The sequence below is a fragment of the Hyla sarda genome, chromosome 7, assembly GCF_029499605.1.
Source record: "Hyla sarda isolate aHylSar1 chromosome 7, aHylSar1.hap1, whole genome shotgun sequence".
Classification (NCBI taxonomy): Eukaryota; Metazoa; Chordata; class Amphibia; order Anura; family Hylidae; genus Hyla; species Hyla sarda.
Window position 1 is genome coordinate 31,290,125 of NC_079195.1, and position 19,679 is coordinate 31,309,803.

At 47.9% G+C, this 19,679-nt stretch overlaps 1 protein-coding gene across 1 annotated transcript in view; it reads right to left on the reverse strand.

The window, feature by feature from the left end:
* Positions 1 to 2,378: 2,378 nt before the first annotated feature.
* VAMP1 (vesicle associated membrane protein 1) overlaps positions 2,379 to 19,679 on the reverse strand; it is a 29,477-nt gene continuing 12,176 nt past the window's right edge. Inside the window, exons 3-5 of the mRNA XM_056529726.1 lie at positions 17,021 to 17,137; positions 14,966 to 15,017; positions 2,379 to 2,685 (exon numbers count right to left, since the gene is read on the reverse strand). Of these exons, the coding sequence (XP_056385701.1) occupies positions 2,666 to 2,685; positions 14,966 to 15,017; positions 17,021 to 17,137 (189 nt within the window). The 3' untranslated portion in view covers positions 2,379 to 2,665. The remainder of the gene's footprint in view (positions 2,686 to 14,965; positions 15,018 to 17,020; positions 17,138 to 19,679) is intronic.

Sequence of the window (19,679 nt, forward strand, 5' to 3'; positions counted from 1 at the left end):
TGTCATTCTTGTTGGGGGGGGGGGGGGGGGATATTTTTTTTTAATGAAAAATGTAATCTGCTGGAGAAGCCATGATCCTTTGACCGATTGTATAATGAATGCTATGGAGTACTTAGTATTTTGAACATTAGATACCCATAGCAGACCTGGGAGCCTTTGTTTTGGCCCTTGTCTGCTATAGTAACCTATGGGCTACTGTGATCAAAGTGGTAGCGCCAATGACAAAACAAGGAGCTCCCTTCATCTTGCAAACACTTTAGATGCCACGATTGTTATTGATTGCAGCATATAAGGCTTGAATTTCTGGGATCAGAGGTTAAAGGGGTACTCCGGTGGAAAACTTTTTATTTTTTAAATCAACTGGTGCCAAAAAGTTAAACAGATTTGTAAATCACTTCTATTAAAAAATCTTAATCCTTCCAGTACCTATTAGCTGCTAAATACTACAGAGCAAATTCTTTTCTTTTTGGAACACAGAGCTCTCTGCTGACATCACGAGCACAGTGCTCTCTGCTGACATCTCTGTCCATTTTAGGAACTGTCCAGAGCAGCATATGTTTTCTATGGGGATTTTCTCCTACTCTGGACAGTTCTTAAAATAGATAGAGATGTCAGCAGAGAGCACTGTGGCCATGATGTCAGCAGAGAGCGCTGTGTTCCAAAAAGAAAATAATTTCCTCTGTAGTATTCAGCAGCTAATAAGTACTGGAAGGATTAAGATTTTTTTAATAGAAGTAATTTACAAATCTGTTTAACTTTCTGGCACCAGTTGATAAAAAAAAAAAAAAAAAAAAAGCTTTCCACCGGAGTACCCAATTAAGATGCCATGGTTGCTATTGACTGAAACATCTAAGGGGTTAAACTTCCAGGATCAGAGTTATCTCCGATCCAGATAGTTGTGGCCAGAGCCCGTGATCTCATAAACCCCACAAAATTATGAATGTATATATTATTTGTCATGATGCGGGAACTAGCACATACACGTGATGGATGTTATTGTCATTAGTTGTTAAGGAGTACTCATTATTTAACTTACCCAGAATGCCGGGATTAAAAAAATAAAATAAACAAAAACGTACAAAAACCTACTACCTTTGCTCCCCTCCAGTATCACGTTCATGTCCTCCGCAGTGATCCTCTTCCTGTGGTCGCTGCGTCACACTGCGGCTCAGCTAATCACCGTCTGCAGCGATCTCCTGCCTTGGCTGGTGATTGGCTAAGAGGCAGTGTGACGTATTTGGCCCCAGCACCAGGATGAAGACCGGGGTCAGGGCTCAATGCCTCACCATCACCAAGTCAATGCGGTATATCTCTGCAGCCAGTGATTAGTTGGGCCGCAGTGTGCAGTCGACCACAAGAAGCAGGTAGAGGATCGCTGTGGAGGAGAGGAGCGCAAAATCGGATCCAGGACAATAGGCAGACCAGTTTTTTTTATTTTTTTTTATTTGGCAGCATTCTGGGCAGGTTAAAAAAAAAACAAAAAAGAAAAACTTCCATTCCAAAGTACTCCTTTAAATGGATATTCTCATATATATATTTTTTTTTCAATAGATTATGTAAAAACAAAAATGTTTCTAATATATTTTATTTAAAAAAAAAATCATATTATATGTGTTTTTTTTTTAACATTTGAAAACCTGGCCACTAGGTGTCACCCTATATGGCTCAGGATTACTTTTCCCACCCTGATGTTGATTACGTTCGGACCAACGTTGGCCGGGCAGCATGGCACAGCGTGGTCCGCAATGCGCGTTCACATGAATGAGGAGAGGGAGATGCAGGGGGGAGGGGATATTGAAATGTTGCGCGCTGCGCGCGCACGAGTGCTGTGGTCGCTCTCTGCTTGTTTCCTATACAGGCAGAGAGCGAGCACAGCGCTCGTGTGCGCGCGGCGCGAGAAATTTAAATATCCCCGCCCCACTGCATCTCCCTCTTCTCATTCATTGCATCACGCAAGCTGCAGGAGAGAGAGGAGATGGGCGGAAGCGAGCCCCGGCCAGGCTTCAGATGACGTTTTGCCTGCCAGGGCCGCCCACTTTCTGCCCTCACCAGAGAGCTCAATTCTGAGCTCCTGCAGCATTGCAACAAAAGGTATTTTTATGCGGATTTGGGGAAAAATAAATACAGGGATAGATGTAGTTAGTGTCAGGGACAGATGGGAAGGGGAGCAGGGAAATTTTATTTAGTGATAGCTACTCTTTAAATACAACCATTACCCCGGAGTCCGTGCTATCAATCTTCTTTATATTGTGACTTAAGACCTATTGAGCAAAAAATTGGCCATTACAGATGACAGTTCAGATTTTTTTTACACAAGTTTTATTAAATATTTTTTATAGTGAAATAATAATCATCCCCCCCCCCCCCCCCCCCCCACGACCTGTCACATATTTCCCAGCAGGTGATGCTATATCGACTATATTATCTCAGACACAGGAGGTGTCGGCTGTTACCCACAGGCCAGCGCCAGCCATATCTGTAAATAGTCACAGCTGCAATAGTGGATTAGGAACAGAACATCTCCCATACATCTGACAGATACCAGATGGGGCAGAGGAAGACTCAGCGGAGCAGGATTGGCAGCACCGGGTATCCTAGTGGTTGGACTATGCGGCTACATGTGCAATGAGAAGAATGCAGAACTCCAGGTCGACATCCGGTGCTCCTATGATGTGAGGTAATAGACTGGAGAGAACACAGTAAATCAAGCATGTCAAACTCAAAGGGTAACATGGGCGAAAAAACAAGGTTTAAGCTTATGTGGGCCGCATAAAAAAAATAAAAAAAAGCCCTCCCTGCACAACACCCCATGTCCCCTTTGTACAACAACCCATGCCCCCATGCACAAGACCCCATGCCCCCCTGCACAAGACTGTGCAGTATAGTTCCCCCCACATTAGGTGGAGTATAGTTCCCCCACATTAGGTGCAATATAGTTCACCCACATTAGGTGCAGTACAGTTCCCCCACATTAGTTGCAGTACAGTTCCCCCACATTAGGTGCAGTATAGCTCCCCACATTAGGTGCAGTACAGTTCCCCCAAATTAGGATGGCAGTATAGTTCTCCACATTAGGTGCAGTACAGTTCCTCCATATTAGGTGCAGTATAGCTCCCCCACATTAGGTGCAGTACAGTTCCCCCACATTAGATGCAGTACAGTTCCCCCACATTAGGTGCAGTACAGTTCCCCCACATTAGGTGCAGTATAGTTCCCCACATTAGGTTGGCAGTATAGTTCCCCACATTACATGCAGTATAGTTCCCCACATTACGTGCAGTATAGTTCCCCACATTAGGTGCAGTACAGTTCCCCACAGACATACAGCCTTCAGCCATATACAGTGTATGGCTGGAGGCTGTATGCCTATTTACTGCCCCACTTCAGTGTTCCGACCACCACTCCTCCTCCTAAGCGGTGGTCGGAACACCGAAGATGACGTGCTGGTGAGTGGTGACTTACTGTCACAGCGAGTGCTCCGGCCTCCCCCTCCGGACCGGAGCGCCCATTGCCTGTGTTTCCCCTTCTGGGGTCCCGGCGTCTCCCGGTCAAACACACTGACCGGGAGCGCGGGTCTCAGCCTGGCAGGGACGCGACTAACGTGGCGGCTGGTCCACACCTCCCTTGTCAATTCCCAATAAAAGACACCTGCCCCTTCCTGCCCTTGCAGGATCTTTGTGCCTTGTGCCTCTGAGAAAGCGTTCCCTACAGTGTTATTGCCTAACCAGTTGCCGAACCCTTTGCTACCGTATACTCGCCTGTGAACCCTTGCCGCCTGCCCTGACCTCTGCTACGTCCGACTACGCTCTTGCCTGCTCCCTGTGTACCACGCCATATCAGCCACCAGAGAGGTCGAGTTGCTATTGGAGGATTCGACCTAGTGGTTACCGCCGCAGCAAGTCCATCCCACCTTGCGGCGGGCTCTGGTGAAAACCAGTAACCACTTAGAACCGATCCTCTGCTACAACCCGCATCATCGCCTCTCTGGTTCAGAGGATCCACTTCCAGTCCTGCCGGTACGTGACAGTAAGATCCGGCCATGGATCCCGCTGATGTTCCTTTGCCAAGTCTAGCGGACCTCACCGCCATTGTGGCCCAGCAAGGTCAGCAGCTGGCCCAGTTGACCGCCATGATGCAACAGCTCCTGCCTGCTCAGCAACAGCCTGCGCCTCCACCTGCACCTGCTGCATCACCTCCGCCTGCGGTTGCCACTGGAGCCAGAATCCGTTTGTCTCTTCCTGACAAATACGACGGAGATCCTAAACTGTGCCGAGGGTTCCTATCTCAGTGCTCTCTTCACCTCGAGCTACTGTCTGACCAGTTTCCGTCTGAACGAGCCAAGGTAGCCTTAATCCTAAGCCTACTCTCCGGGAGGGCCCTGGCCTGGGCTATGCCACTTTGGGACCGCGTTGATCCAGCCACTGCTTCTGTCCAGAGTTTTTGTCAGGAGTTTTGTAGTGTTTTTGAGGAACCGGCCCGGGTTACCTCCGCAGAGACTGCCTTGTTAAACCTGTCCCAAGGAAATTCTACTGTGGGTGACTATGCCGTCCAGTTCCGCACTCTTGCTTCCGAGCTGAACTGGAATAATGAAGCTCTTTGTGCTTCCTTTAAGAAGGGACTTAATTCTGACATTAAAGACGTCCTTGCTGCACGTGATCTGCCTACCACCCTGAGTGACCTCATCCTGTTAGCTACAAGGATTGACAAACGTTTTTCCGAAAGACAAGAGGAACTCCATCTTGAAAAGGAAAAAGCTCGTCCTAAACGTTGCCTTCGTCTGACCCCAGTGTTCCAGCGTCCACCTCTACCTGTCTCTGGGTCTTCCGATGTGGAGGCCATGCAGGTGGACCGGTCTCGCCTGACCCCGCAAGAACGGAGCCGTCGTAGAGACGAGAATCTGTGTTTGTACTGTGCTAGTACTGAGCATTTCCTTAAGGACTGTCCTCTTCGTCCCCCACGTTCGGGAAACGCTCGCACCTAGGGAATGTGGGAGGGGCATTACTAGGTGTGGATTCTTCCTCCTCATGCCTCATAATATCCGTGCAGTTGTTCCTTTCATCTAAGTCCTTCTTCTCTGCTGCCGCCTTCTTGGACTCCGGCTCAGCCGGCAACTTCATCCACGCCTCCTTGGTCGACAAGTACCAAATTCCTGTTACCCGTATACCCAAGCTGTTTCTAATCTCCACGGTCAACGGGGAGAAACTCTCTGCTATGGTACAATACCGCACCCAGCCCCTGCGGATGGACATTGGGATATTTCATACCGAGACTTTGGAATTTCTTGTTCTTCCCTTCTGCTCATCCGAACTCCTGCTGGGGTTACCATGGTTGCAACGCCACTCTCCTATCTTAAATTGGTCCACCGGAGAGATTCTGCGTTGGGGTTCCTCCTGCTCTGACCTGTGCTTTAAGCATTCTCCGATCAAACGGGCCCCACCTGTTTCTCCGCCACCTGGTCTCCCCAAGCCTTACCATCAATTTGCGGACGTCTTCTGCAAAAAACAAGCGGAGACTCTTCCTCCTCACAGGCCGTATGACTTTCCCATTGACCTTTTACCGGACTCTACTCCTCCTCGGGCCAGAATCTATCCTCTCTCACCTCTAGAGACTCAGGCCATGTCGGGCTATGTACGTGAGAATTTACCGAGAGGTTTTATTAGAAAGTCTTCGACTCCTGCTGGAGCCGGGTTTTTCTTTGTATCGAAAAGGATGGTTCTCTCCGTCCCTGCATTGATTATAGAGGACTCAAGAAAATCACCATTAAAAACCGTTACCCTCTGCCACTAATCTCTGAGCTCTTTGACCGTCTCAGAGGAGCCAAGATCTTCACCAAGTTGGACCTCCGCGGGGCTTACAATTTGATCCGCATTCGTAAAGGAGACGAATGGAAGACCGCATTTAACACCCGGGACGGTCATTTTGAGTATTTGGTGATGCCTTTTGGACTATGTAATGCACCCACAGTCTTCCAGGAGTTTGTGAACGACATCTTCCGGGACCTTCTCTATACTTGTGTTGTAGTATATCTGGATGATATTCTTATTTTTTCGTCCAATCTGGAGCAACATCGAGACCATGTCCGGCAAGTTTTCACCCGACTCAGAAGTAACCGTCTCTATGCTAAAATTGAGAAATGTCTGTTTGAGCGTACCTCCTTGCCATTCCTGGGGTATATCATTTCAGCCCAAGGTCTGCAAATGGATCCTGCCAAGTTATCCGCAGTCCTAGACTGGCCACGCCCCTCTGGTCTCCGAGCCATACAAAGGTTCCTAGGTTTTGCCAATTATTACAGACAGTTTATTCCTCATTACTCCACCCTAGTGGCTCCCCTTGTGGCTCTAACTAAAAAGGGTGCCAATCCAAAGTCCTGGCCTCCTCACGCTGAAGAGGCTTTTCAGTCCCTGAAAACCGCATTTGCATCGGCACCTGTTCTCTCCCGGCCAGATCCCTCCAAACCTTTTTTCCTTGAAGTGGATGCATCCTCGGTGGGAGCTGGAGCGGTATTAACTCAGAAGTCTTCCAGGGGCAAAACTATAACTTGTGGCTTCTTCTCTAAGACCTTTTCTTCCGCCGAGAAGAATTACGCCATCGGGGACAGAGAACTATTGGCTATCAAATTGGCCTTGGAGAAGTGGAGACACTTTCCCAGTCATCCTGGGATTAAGAAGTCTCTTCAATTAATTTCTTAAAGGTATTGGTGGCCTTCACTTGAGAGAGATGTCACAGAATTCAGTCCTGTGCGATCTGCGCCCGTGACAAGACTCCTCGTCAGAGACCTGCTGGCCTTCTTCTGCCTCTTCCTGTTCCAGAGACCCCTTGGTCACACATCGCCATGGACTTTATCACAGATCTCCCCTCCTCCCATGGTATGACAATCATTTGGGTCGTGGTTGACCGATTCTCGAAGATGGCTCACTTTGTCGCCCTGCCTGGTCTCCCGTTTGCGCCTCAGTTGGCCAACCAATTTTTTCTTCACATCTTCCGCCTCCACGGCCTTCCCAGACACATCGTCTCTGACCGGGGGGTGCAGTTCGTTTCTTAGTTTTGGAGGGCTCTCTGTGGTCAACTCGGAGTCAAGCTGGACTTTTCTTCCTCGTATCACCTACAGTCCAACGGCCAAGTAGAACAGGTGAACCAGACTCTGGGAGATTACCTACGCCATTTTGTGTCCGCCCGCCAAGATGATTGGTCGGACTTGCTCCCTTGGGCAGAGTTCTCATATAACTACAAACAATCTTCCGTTACCAACAAGTCTCCATTTTTTGTGGTATATGGTCGCCATCTTCTGCCACCTCTGCCTAGGACCTCTACTCCCTCCTCTGTACCAGCGGTAGAGGATCTTCTTCTGGACTTCTCATCTATTTGGCGAGAGAATCACTCAGCCCTCCTCAAGGCCTCGGCCCGTATGAAGCTCCAGGCCGACAAGGGTCGTAGAGCTCCTCCAGAATTCCGTCCCGGTGACAAGGTGTGGCTCTCCTTGAAATACATCAGATTCAAGGTACCAAGTTACAAGCTGGGCTCTCGTTACCTAGGTCCCTTCAGAGTTAAGAGCCGCATTAACCCGGTGTCCTACCAGCTCCATCTTCCTCCCTCCCTCAGAATTCATAACTCTTTTCATGTCTCCCTTCTCAAACCTGCTATCTTTAATCGCTTCTGTCCCAAACTTCTTTCTCCCTCTGTCACTGGTACCTCCGATGTTTTTACTGTTAAAGAAATCCTAGCCTCCAAGCTTGTTCAAGGGAAAAGATTTTTTTTGGTCGACTGGGAGGGCTGCGGTCCTGAAGAAAGATCTTGGGATCCTGAAAGTAACATCTTGGACTGCAGTCTCATTGTCAACTTTCTTGGTACCAAAAAGAGAGGGAGACCTACGGGGGGGGGGGGGGGGGACCGGAGCGCCCGCTGCCTGTGTTTCCCCTTCTGGGGTCCTGGCGTCTCCTGGTCAAACACACTGACCAGGAGCGCGGGTTTCAGCCTGGCAGGGACGCGGCTAGCCTGGTGGCTGGTCCCCGCTCACGCGCGCGTCCCCGTTAAGCTTACCTGCTACCCGTGCGGCGTCCCTAGTTCCTGGTTCCCGGCGCGCGGCCCCGCTCTCTAGGGCACCAGTAATTGGTGCGCTGGTTCCACACCTCCCTTGTCAATTCCCAATAAAAGACACCTGCCCCTTCCTGCCCTTGCCGGATCTTTGTGCCTTGTGCCTCTGTGAAAGCGTTCCCTACAGTGTTATTGCCTAACCAGTTGCCGAACCCTTTGCTACCGTATACTCGCCTGTGAACCCTTGCCGCCTGCCTTGACCTCTGCTACGTCTGACTACGCTCTTGCCTGCTCCCTGTGTACCACGCCATATCAGCCACCAGAGAGGTCGAGTTGCTATTGGAGGATACGACCTGGTGGTTACCGCCGCAGCAAGTCCATCCCGCAGGCGGGCTCTGGTGAAAACCAGTAACCACTTAGAACCGGTCGTCTGGTACAACCCGCGTCATCGCCTCTCTGGTTCAGAGGATCCACTTCCAGTCCTGCCGGTACGTGACACTTACCATACCCACGAGTTCTCCTCACTGCTTAGCTTTGCTCTACTCTTCTCCTATGGGCGAACGCACGGGACGTCAGTGACATCCTTGTGTGCGCTACCTCCCGGCGGCCCCTGCGTTTTTAAAGTTAACGCGAGCTGCAGAGAGGTAACCGGGCCATCCTTGTGTCCTGAAAAGATTTTTCAGGACACATGGATGCCCTGAATGTGACGGGGGCCCCCTGCGGGCACGGGGCCTGGAGCAGGTGCTCCAGGAGCGCCAATGATGATCCGGCCCTGACCAGAGCAATGAATATCTTTACCGGGCCGCATGTTTGACACCCATGCAGTAAATGAACAAGCACAGAGCTCCAAAGATTTTGCATTGACATAGAAGTATACGATAACATTTTGGCTGCCTGAAGCCACCACTAGGGGATGCTAAGGAGTTTACTGCATACTGTTTTCTCATTGACTTTAATTTGTCACTCATTCACCACATTTGAACTAAGTTTGATTCTGGTTGTTTAAAGGGGTATTCCGGTGGGAAAAAAAAATTTCGGATCAACTGGCTGCAAAAAGTTAAACAGATTTATAAATTACTTCTATTAAAAAATGTTAATCCTTCCAGTATTTATCGGCTGCTGTATGCTCCAGAGGAAGTTGAAGTCCTTTTCTGTCTGACCACAGTGCTCTCTGCTGACAACTCTGTCCAGGTCAGGAACTGTCCAGTAGTGGGGTGCGGGGGGGGGGGGGGGGTGGCACGGGGGGCGGTGCAGGGGATGGGGGGGGCTTTGCATTATCGAATTATCAGCAAGGTAATTGCCGATACCGATAACGTCCAAAATCGTGAATATCGGCCAAACCGATAAGTGCGGTGGTCTACAACCTGCGGACCTGCAGGTGTTGCAAAACTACAACTCCCAGCATGCCGAGAGTTGTAGTTTTGCAACATCTGGAGGTCCGCAGATTGAAGACCACTGATCAAGTGCATATAGGGTTTAGTGTGGGTCAATTGTTTGTAAACCAATAACACATTATTGTAAGTGATGTCGCGAACATAAAATTTTCGGTTCGCGAACGCAAACTTCCGCAAATGTTCGCAAAACGGGCGAACCGCCATTGACTTCAATGGGCAGGCAAATTTTAAGACCCACAGGGACTCCTTCTGGCCACAAGAGGAATTTAAAAGTTGTTTCAAGGGGACTAATACCTGGACTGTGGCGTGCTGGAGGGGGATCCATGGCAAAACTCCCATGGAAAATTACATAGTTGATGCAGAGTCTGGTTTTAATCTATAAAGGGCATAAATCACCTATTATTCCTAAATTCTTTGGAATTACGTGCTTTAGCCCCCTTTAGGCAGCACATAGAGCCCCCTTTAGGCAGCACATAGGTAGAGCCTCCCTTTAGGCAGCACATAGAGCTCCCTTTAGGCAGCACATAGTTAGATCCCCCCTTTAGGCATCACATAGTTAGATCCCCCCTTTAGGCAGCACATAGATTCCCCCATGTTAGGCAGCACATAGTTAGAGCCCCCCTATAGGCAGCACTGGTTTTATTTCACAGCCAAAAAAGGTATTTTTTTATTTGAACAACTATCACACCAAATGTGATTTGCACTAGTGTGACAATGAGCAAAAAAGGTTGCCAGCGGAGTTCCCCTTTTAACCCTTTAAGGACCAGGCCATTTTACACCTTAGGACCGGAGCGTTTTTTGAACATCTGACCACTGTCACTTTAAACATTAATAACTCTGGAATGCTTTTACCTATCATTCTGATTCCGAGATTGTTTTTTCATGACATATTATACTTTATGTTATTGGTAAAATTTTGTCGATACTTGCTTCGTTTCTTAGTGAAAAATTTCAAAATTTGCTGAAAAAATTGAAAATTTTGCATTTTTCTAACTTTGAAGCTCTCTGCTTGTAAGGAAAATGGATATTCCAAATAAAAAAAAAATTATTCACAAATACAATATGTCTACTTTATGTTTGCATCATAAAATTGACGTAATTTTACTTTTGGAAGACACCAGAGGGCTTCAACGGTCAGCAGCAATTTTCCAATTTTTCACAAAATTTTCAAACTCACTATTTTTCAGGGACCAGTTCAGGTTTGAAGTGGATTTGAAGGGTCTTCATATTAGAAATACCCCACAAATGACCCCATTATAAAACCTGCACCCCCCAAAGTATTCAAAATGACATTCAGTCAGCGTTTTAACCCTTTTGGTGTTTCACAGGAATAGCAGCAAAGTGAAGGAGTGAAGTAAAAATTCAAAAATTGGGTCTACATGATAGTGTAAAAAATGAAGATGGTGAATTTTTCCAAGAGGTAAAAAGAGAAAATGTATACTTACATTTGTAGCCCAATTTCTCTCAAGTAAGGACATACCTCATATGTCCATGAAAAGTGTTCGGCGGGCGCAGTAGAGGGCTCAGAAGCGAAGGAGCGACAAGGGAATTTTGGAGAGTACGTTTTTCTGAAATGGTTTTTGGGGGGCATGTTGCTTTTAGGAAGCCCCTATGGTACCAGAACAGCAAAAAATCCCCACATGGCATACCATTTTGGAAACTAGACCCCTTGGGGAACGTAACAAGGGGTAAAGTGAACCTTAATACCCCACAGGTGTTTCACGACTTTTGCATATGTAAAAAAAAAATAAAAAATTTTCACTAAAATGTGTGTTTCCCCCCAAATTTCCCATTTTTGCAAGGGTTAATAGCAGAAAATACCCCCCAAAATTGGTAACCCCATCTCTTCTGAGTATGAAGGTACCCCATAAATGGACCTGAACTGCACTACGGGCAAACTACAATGCTCAGAAGAGAAGGAGTCATATTTGGCTTTTGGAGAGCAAATTTTGCTCGGGGGGCATGTCGCATTTAGGAAGCCCCTATGGTGCCAGGACAGCAAAATAACCCCCACATGGCATACCATTTTGGAAACTAGACCCCTTGAGGAACGTAACAAGGGGTACAGTGAGCATTTACCCCCCACTGGTGTCTGTCAGAACTTTGGAACAGTGGGCTGTACAAAATTTTTTATTTGCACAGCCCACTGTTCCAAAGCTCTGTCAGACACCAGTGGGGGGTAAATTCTCACTGCACCCCTCATTACATTCCGTGAGGGGTGTAGTTTCCGAAATGGGGTCACATGTGTTTTTTTTTTTTTTTTTGCGTTTGTCAAAACCGCTGTAACAATCAGCCACCCCTGTGCAAATCACCTCAAATGTACATGGTGCACTCTCCCTTCTGGGCCTTGTTGTGCACCCCCAGAGCACTTTGCGCCCACATATGGGGTATCTCCGTAGTCGGGAGAAGTTGCATTACAAATTTAGAGGGTCTTTTTTCCCTTTTACCTCTTGTCAAAATGAACAGTATAGGGCAACACCAGCGTGTTAGTGTAAAAAATTTATTTTTTTACACTAACATGCTGTTGTAGACCCCAACTTCACCTTTTCATAAGGGGTTAAAGGAGAAAAAGCCCCCCAAAATTTGTAACACAATTTCTCCCGAGTACGGCGATACCCCATATGTGGCCCTAAACTGTTGCCTTGAAATACGACAGGTCTCCAAAGTAAGAGCGCCATGCGCAATTGAGGCCTGCATTAGGGATTTGCATAGGGGTGGACATAGGGGTATTCTACACCAGTGATTCCCAAACAGGGTGCCTCCAGCTGATGCAAAACTCCCAGCATGCTTGGACAGTCAACGGCTGTCCAGCAATACTGGGAGTTGTTGTTTTGCAACAGCTGGAGGCTCCATTTTGGAAACAGTGGCGTACCAGACGTTTTTCATTTTTATTGGGGAGGGGAGGGGGGCTGTGTAGGGGTATGTGTATATGTAGTGTTTTTTTACTTTTTATTTTGTGTTAGTGTAGTGTAGTGTAGTGTTTTTAGGGTACAGTCACACGGGCGGGGGATTACAGCAAGTTCCCGCTGCCGCGCAAAATTTGCTGCATCGCAAACTTGCAGCCTGATACTCACTGTAAGCCCCCTGCCCATGTGAATGTACCCTGTACATTCACAAGGGGGGGACCTCCAGCTGTTACAAAACTACAACTCCCAGCATGCACAGTTTATCAGTGCATGCTGGTAGTTATAGTTTTGCAACAGCTGGAGGCACACGGTTGGGAAACACTGAGTTAGGAAACAGACAATGTTTCCCAACCAGTGTGCCTCCAGTTGTTGCAAAACCACAACTCCCAGCATTCTCAGGCATGCTGGGAGTAGTAGTTCGGCAACATCTTTAGAGCCAGATGTTGCCGAACTACAACTCCCAGCATGCTGGGAGTTGTAGTTTTGCAACATCTGGAGGACTACAGTTTGCAGACCACTAATACAGTGGTTCCCAATCTGTGCCCTTCCAGATGTTGCAAAACTACAACTCCCAGTATGCCAAAACTGTCCAGGCATGCTGGGAGTTGTAGTTCTGCAACATCTGAAGGGCCAGATGTTACAGAACTACAACTCCCAGCATGCCTGGACAGTAAGGGCATGCTGAGGATGTGTAGTTTTGCAACATCTGGAAGTGGTCTCCAAACTGTGGACCTCCAGCTGTTGCAAAACTGCAACTCCCAGCATGCCCAGATGCCAAGGGCTGTCTGGGCATGCTGGGAGTTGTAGTTTACAGGGTCCCATTACAGCAATGCATGTCGCTTTACGGCGACGTGCATTGCTGTAAAGGGCCCGACCGCGGCTGAAGATCTACTCACCTGTCGCCGCCGCCGCCATCTTCCTCGCCGGGATCCGGGTCTTCAGGGACGAGGTAAGTACCGGGGCAGGGGATCGGAGGAGGTGGCAGGCTTGCCACCTCTCTCCTATACTCCAGCATGGTCCTGGTTGTCTGTGACAGCCGGGATCATGCGAAATTACCGGGCGGTCGGGTCCCAGAGACCCGATCAGCCCGGTATCGCCGCAGATCGCAAGGGCGATTTCCCTTGCGATTTGCGGCGATCGCCGACATGGGGGGCCTACATGGCCCCCCTCGGCGTTTGCCCTGGATGCCTGCTGAAGGATTTCAGCAGGCATCCAGTTCCGATCTCTGCCCGGCGAGCGGCAGAGACCGGAAATACAACAGGACGTTCTCTAACGTCCTTGGGCATTAAGGCCCAGGTAGTGGGGACGTTAGAGAACGTCCTATGTCCTTAACAGGTTAAGCAGAGGTCCCCAACCAGCTGTTGCAAGACACACGGACTGAACTTATAGCCCTTTTAATACTGTAGTTAGTTGCTTGAAGGAAATTACGTTTTATACTGGAGTACCCCTTTTAACCAGCGGTCCCCTCCCAACCAGGGTGCCTCCAGCTGTTGCAAGACACACAGACTGAACTTATAGCCCTTTTAATACTGTAGTTAGTTGCTTGAAGGAAATTACGTTTTATACTGGAGTACCCCTTTTAACCAGCGGTTCCCTCCCAACCAGGGTGCCTCCAGCTGTTGCAAGACACACGGACTGATATTTGAGCCCTAAAAAGGGCTTTTTTGGGTGCTGTTCTTAAAGCAGATGTTAGACTAGTGCTTTAGGAGTAAAGTGGACCCTGAATACACCATCTAGCAGCAACCTAGCTATCGCTTTCCCTATACAGCAGGAGCAGCTTCTCTGACCCTCCACTTTCTAAGCCTGCAGCATGCCGAATGAAGGTAAAATGTCGTCCGTGCAGGAGGTAGGAGGGTCTGGAAGGGAGGGACTGCTGCTGATTGGCTGTAATGTGTCTGCTGACTCTGACTCACAGGGTCAAAGTTTACCGCAATGTTAAAGTATAGGGGGCGAATCGAACTTCACATATGTTCGCCCGGCGATGCGAACGCGAACATGCTAAGTTCGCCGGCGAACAATTAGCAACATCTCTAATTATTGTGTCTGACTGGCAGAATTTCAGCCACTAGGAACCAAGTCACTAATTGACTGAGAAGCTCCTTGGTTCCTGCGGTTGGCGCTCAGGTTGGAGCTTGGAACTGTTTTTATAGGGGTACTCCGGCGATAAACATCTTATAAGATGTCTGATTGTGGTGTGTCCTGCCAATGTGGCCCCCCGTGATCTCAGTTGCGGAACCCCGGTCATCCATGCACGGAGAGAATTCCGTGCCGAATGACTGGCGACTAAAGCTGCCACACACCCTCCATTCATGTCTATGGGAGGAGGCGTGACAGCTACGTACTAGATGTCATGCTACCTTCCATAGACATGAATGGAGGGGGCTTGGCGTCACGAACACGGAAGCTCCACGGAATGCTGTGTTCCAGACGCTGCCATCCTCAAGGTCATCAGACATCTTATCTCCTATCCTTTGGATAAGGGATAAGATGTTTATTGCCAGAGTTTCCCATTAAGAGGGGTTGTGCATGTCAAAAAAGCAGACTGAAGAGGGCGCTGTGGAGCCTGGAAGCAAATAGTCTTGGGAGACTCCTGAAAAGCTTTCTTATGGATCTGGGAATATTAATTTTACTTACTACATATAATAATCAATACGACAGCGCAGATCAGGACCACAACAACCAGCATCTGGGGAAGAGAGGGGCAGACATCATGACTGCACTGACACATTGTAACAGACAGGAGAGGAATATGTGCTGCTGAGAGTGGACTCTCCCTCTCTGTCTCATCTCTCATATCTTTCTTTACGATCTCTCTCATATCTTTTCCTCCGCACTCTCTTAGGCTGGGTTCACATCACGTTTTGTCCCATAGGGGACCGCAGACGGCAGGGGGAGCTGAAAACTTGCGCTCCCGTATGTGGTTTTCCTACAGCACCAAAAATCGTGGTCAACTACCATTTTAGGTCCGGTGGAAAACCACATACGGGGCAAAAATGAGCCGACCGGAGTCAGTGTTTCACTCCGTCAGCTCATTGAAATGAACTACATACGGGACCACATACGGGAGCGCACGTTTTCAGCTGCCCCTGCCGTCTGCGGTCCCATATGGGACAAAGCGCGATGTGAACCCAGCCTTACTTCTTCTGTCTCTTTCCCCCTGTCTCTCCCCTCTCCTGCCCTTATCATATTTCTTTCTCTCTGACCGCCCCTCTTTTTACTCTCATTCTATCTCTGTCTCTCTCTTTTTCTCTCCCAGTTTCTCTGTCTGTCTTGTATTTTTTAACTCTTTCTTCCCCATTTCTGTCTCTCATGCTCTCGTTCTCTGTCGCTGATCATATCATTCTCACTCTATCTTTTGCTGATTTCTCACTATTGCTTTTTCTTTTCTCTCTTATTCTTTTCTCCCTCTCTTCGTCTCTCTTTCTCCTCTCTCTTTCTCTCTCATTCTCTCTTTCTCGCTCTGTATTTATTTCTCTCTCACTTTCTTTTAATCTATTTCTCCATCTGTATTGCTCTTTCCTTCTCTGAAAATCTCCTTCACTCTTTCTTGCTTTCTTTTATTCCCTTTAAGGGGGTACTCCCGTGGAAAGCTTTTTTATTTTTTTTAAATCAACTGGTGCCAGAAAGTTAAACAGATTTGTAAATTACTTCTATTAAAAAAAATCTTAATCCTTCCAGTACATTTTAGGGGCTGTATACTACAGAGAAATCCAAAAAAGAAATGCATTTCCTCTGATGTCATGACCACAGTGCTCTCTGCTGACCTCTGTTGTCCATTTTAGGAACTGTCCAAAGCAGCATATGTTTGCTATGGGGATTTTCTCCTACTCTGTACAGTTCCTAAAATGGACAGCAGAGAGCACTGTGGTCATGACATCAGAGGAAATGCATTTCTTTTTTGGATTTCTCTTTAGTATACAGCCCCTAAAAAGTACTGGAAGGATTAAGATTTTTTAATAGATGTGATTTACAAATCTGTTTAACTTTCTTGCACCAGTTGATTATAAAAAATAAAGTTTTCCACGGGAGTACCCCTTTAACTTTCTCTTCCTTGCTCTATTTCACTGTCTTTCTCCATCTCTTTATTTCTATCTCTTTCTTGCACTCTCTTTTACTCTCTTTCTCCCTCTCTTTGTTTCTCCCTTTTGCTTTCTCTTTTTTACTCTTTTATTCTCTCTCTCTCTCCCTCTCTCCCTCTCTCCCTCTCTCCCTCTCCCTCTCTCTCTCTCTTTCTGTCTCGCACTCTCTCTCTCTCTCCCTCTCTTTCTCTCTCTCTCTCTCTCTCTCTCTCTCCCTCTCTTTCTGTCTCGCACTCTCTCTCTCTCTCTCCCTCTCTTTCTGTCTCGCACTCTCTCTCTCTCTCCCTCTCTTTCTGTCTCGCACTCTCTCTCTCCCTCTCTTTCTGTCTCGCACTCTCTCTCTCTCTCCCTCTCTTTCTGTCTCGCACTCTCTCTCTCCCTCTCTTTCTGTCTCGCACTCTCTCTCTCTCTCCCTCTCTTTCTGTCTCGCACTCTCTCTCTCTCTCCCTCTCTTTCTGTCTCGCACTCTCTCTCTCCCTCTCTTTCTGTCTCGCACTCTCTCTCTCTCTCCCTCTCTTTCTGTCTCGCACTCTCTCTCTCTCTCCCTCTCTTTCTGTCTCGCACTCTCTCTCTCTCTCCCTCTCTTTCTGTCTCGCACTCTCTCTCACACCTTGCAGTTCTTCCTCCAGTATTTCCTCCTCCATTCTTCTGCGGCGCTGCTGTATTCTAATTCTGAGATGTCGACTTCTACAACTTTATCCACATTTGCTTTCATAATATTCACAACCTGTGGGGTGAGAAGAGGCAAGAAAGCTCAGATACATTAGAGCAGGATGAGGTGATACACAGGGAGATGAGAGGGCTCAGATACATTAGAGCAGGATGAGGTGATACACAGGGAGATGAGAGAGCTCAGATACATTAGAGCAGGATGACGTGATACACAGGGAGATGAGAGCGCTCAGATACATTAGAGCAGAAGGAGGTGATACACAGGGAGAGGAGAGAGCTCAGATACGATAGAGCAGGATGAGGTGATACACAGGGAGATGAGAGAGCTCAGATACATTAGAGCAGGATGAGGTGATACACAGGGAGATGAGAGCGCTCAGATACAATAGAGCAGGATGAGGTGATACACAGGGAGATGAGAACACTCAGATACATTAGAGCAGGATGAGGTGATACACAGGGAGATGAGATAGCTCAGATACATTAGAGCAGGATGAGGTGATACACAGGGAGATGAGAGCGCTCAGATACGATAGAGCAGGATGAGGTGATACACAGGGAGATGAGAGAGCTCAGATACATTAGAGCAGGATGAGGTGATACACAGGGAGATGAGAGAGCTCAGATACAATAGAGCAGGATGAGGTGATAGACAGGGAGATGAGAACACTCAGATACATTAGAGCAGGATGAGGTGATACACAGGGAGATGAGATAGCTCAGATACATTAGAGCAGGATGAGGTGATACACAGGGAGATGAGAACACTCAGATACATTAGAGCAGGATGAGGTGATACACAGGGAGATGAGAGAGCTCAGATACATTAGAGCAGGATGAGGTGATACACAGGGAGATGAGAGCGCTCAGATACAATAGAGCAGGATGAGGTGATACACAGGGAGATGAGAGCGCTCAGATACAATAGAGCAGGATGAGGTGATACACGGGGAGATGAGAGCGCTCAGATACGATAGAACAGGATGAGGTGATACACAGGGAGATGAGAGCGCTCAGATACAATAGAGCAGGATGAGGTGATACACAGGGAGATGAGAGCGCTCAGATACATTAGAGCAGGATGAGGTGATACACAGGGAGATGAGAGCGCTCAGATACATTAGAGCAGGATGAGGTGATACACAGGGAGATGAGAGAGCTCAGATACAATAGAGCAGGATGAGGTGATACACAGGGAGATGAGAGCGCTCAGATACATTAGAGCAGGATGAGGTGATACACAGGGAGATGAGAGCGCTCAGATACATTAGAGCAGGATGAGGTGATACACAGGGAGATGAGAGCGCTCAGATACGATAGAGCAGGATGAGGTGATAAACGGGGAGATGAGAGGGCTCAGATACATTAGAGCAGGATGAAGTGATACACAGGGAGATGAGAGAGCTCAGATACAATAGAGCAGGATGAGGTGATACACAGGGAGATGAGAGGGCTCAGATACATTAGAGCAGGATGAGGTGATACACAGGGAGATGAGAGAGCTCAGAGACATTAGAGCAGGATGAGGTGATACACAGGGAGATGAGAACACTCAGATACATTAGAGCAGGATGAGGTGATACACAGGGAGATGAGAGAGCTCAGATACATTAGAGCAGGATGAGGTGATACACAGGGAGATGAGAGAGCTCAGATACAATAGAGCAGGATGAGGTGATACACAGGGAGATGAGAGCGCTCAGATACATTAGAGCAGGATGAGGTGATACACGGGGAGATGAGAGCGCTCAGATACAATAGAGCAGGATGAGGTGATACACGGGGAGAAGAGAGAGCTCAGATACATTAGAGCAGGATGAGGTGATACACAGGGAGATGAGAGGGCTCAGATACATTAGAGCAGGATGAGGTGATACACAGGGAGATGAGAGAGCTCAGATACATTAGAGCAGGATGACGTGATACACAGGGAGATGAGAGCGCTCAGATACATTAGAGCAGGATGAGGTGATACACAGGGAGATGAGAGAGCTCAGATACAATAGAGCAGGATGAGGTGATACACAGGGAGATGAGAGCGCTCAGATACATTAGAGCAGGATGAGGTGATACACAGGGAGATGAGAGCGCTCAGATACATTAGAGCAGGATGAGGTGATACACAGGGAGATGAGAGCGCTCAGATACAATAGTGCAGGATGAGGTGATAAACGGGGAGATGAGAGCGCTCAGATACATTAGAGCAGGATGAAGTGATACACAGGGAGATGAGAGAGCTCAGATACAATAGAGCAGGATGAGGTGATACACAGGGAGATGAGAGGGCTCAGATACATTAGAGCAGGATGAGGTGATACACAGGGAGATGAGAACACTCAGATACATTAGAGCAGGATGAGGTGATACACAGGGAGATGAGAGAGCTCAGATACATTAGAGCAGGATGACGTGATACACAGGGAGATGAGAGCGCTCAGATACATTAGAGCAGGATGAGGTGATACACAGGGAGATGAGAGCGTTCAGATACATTAGAGCAGGATGAGGTGATACACAGGGAGATGAGAGGGCTCAGATACCTTAGAGCAGGATTAGTGATACACAGGGAGATGAGAGGGCTCAGATACATTAGAGCA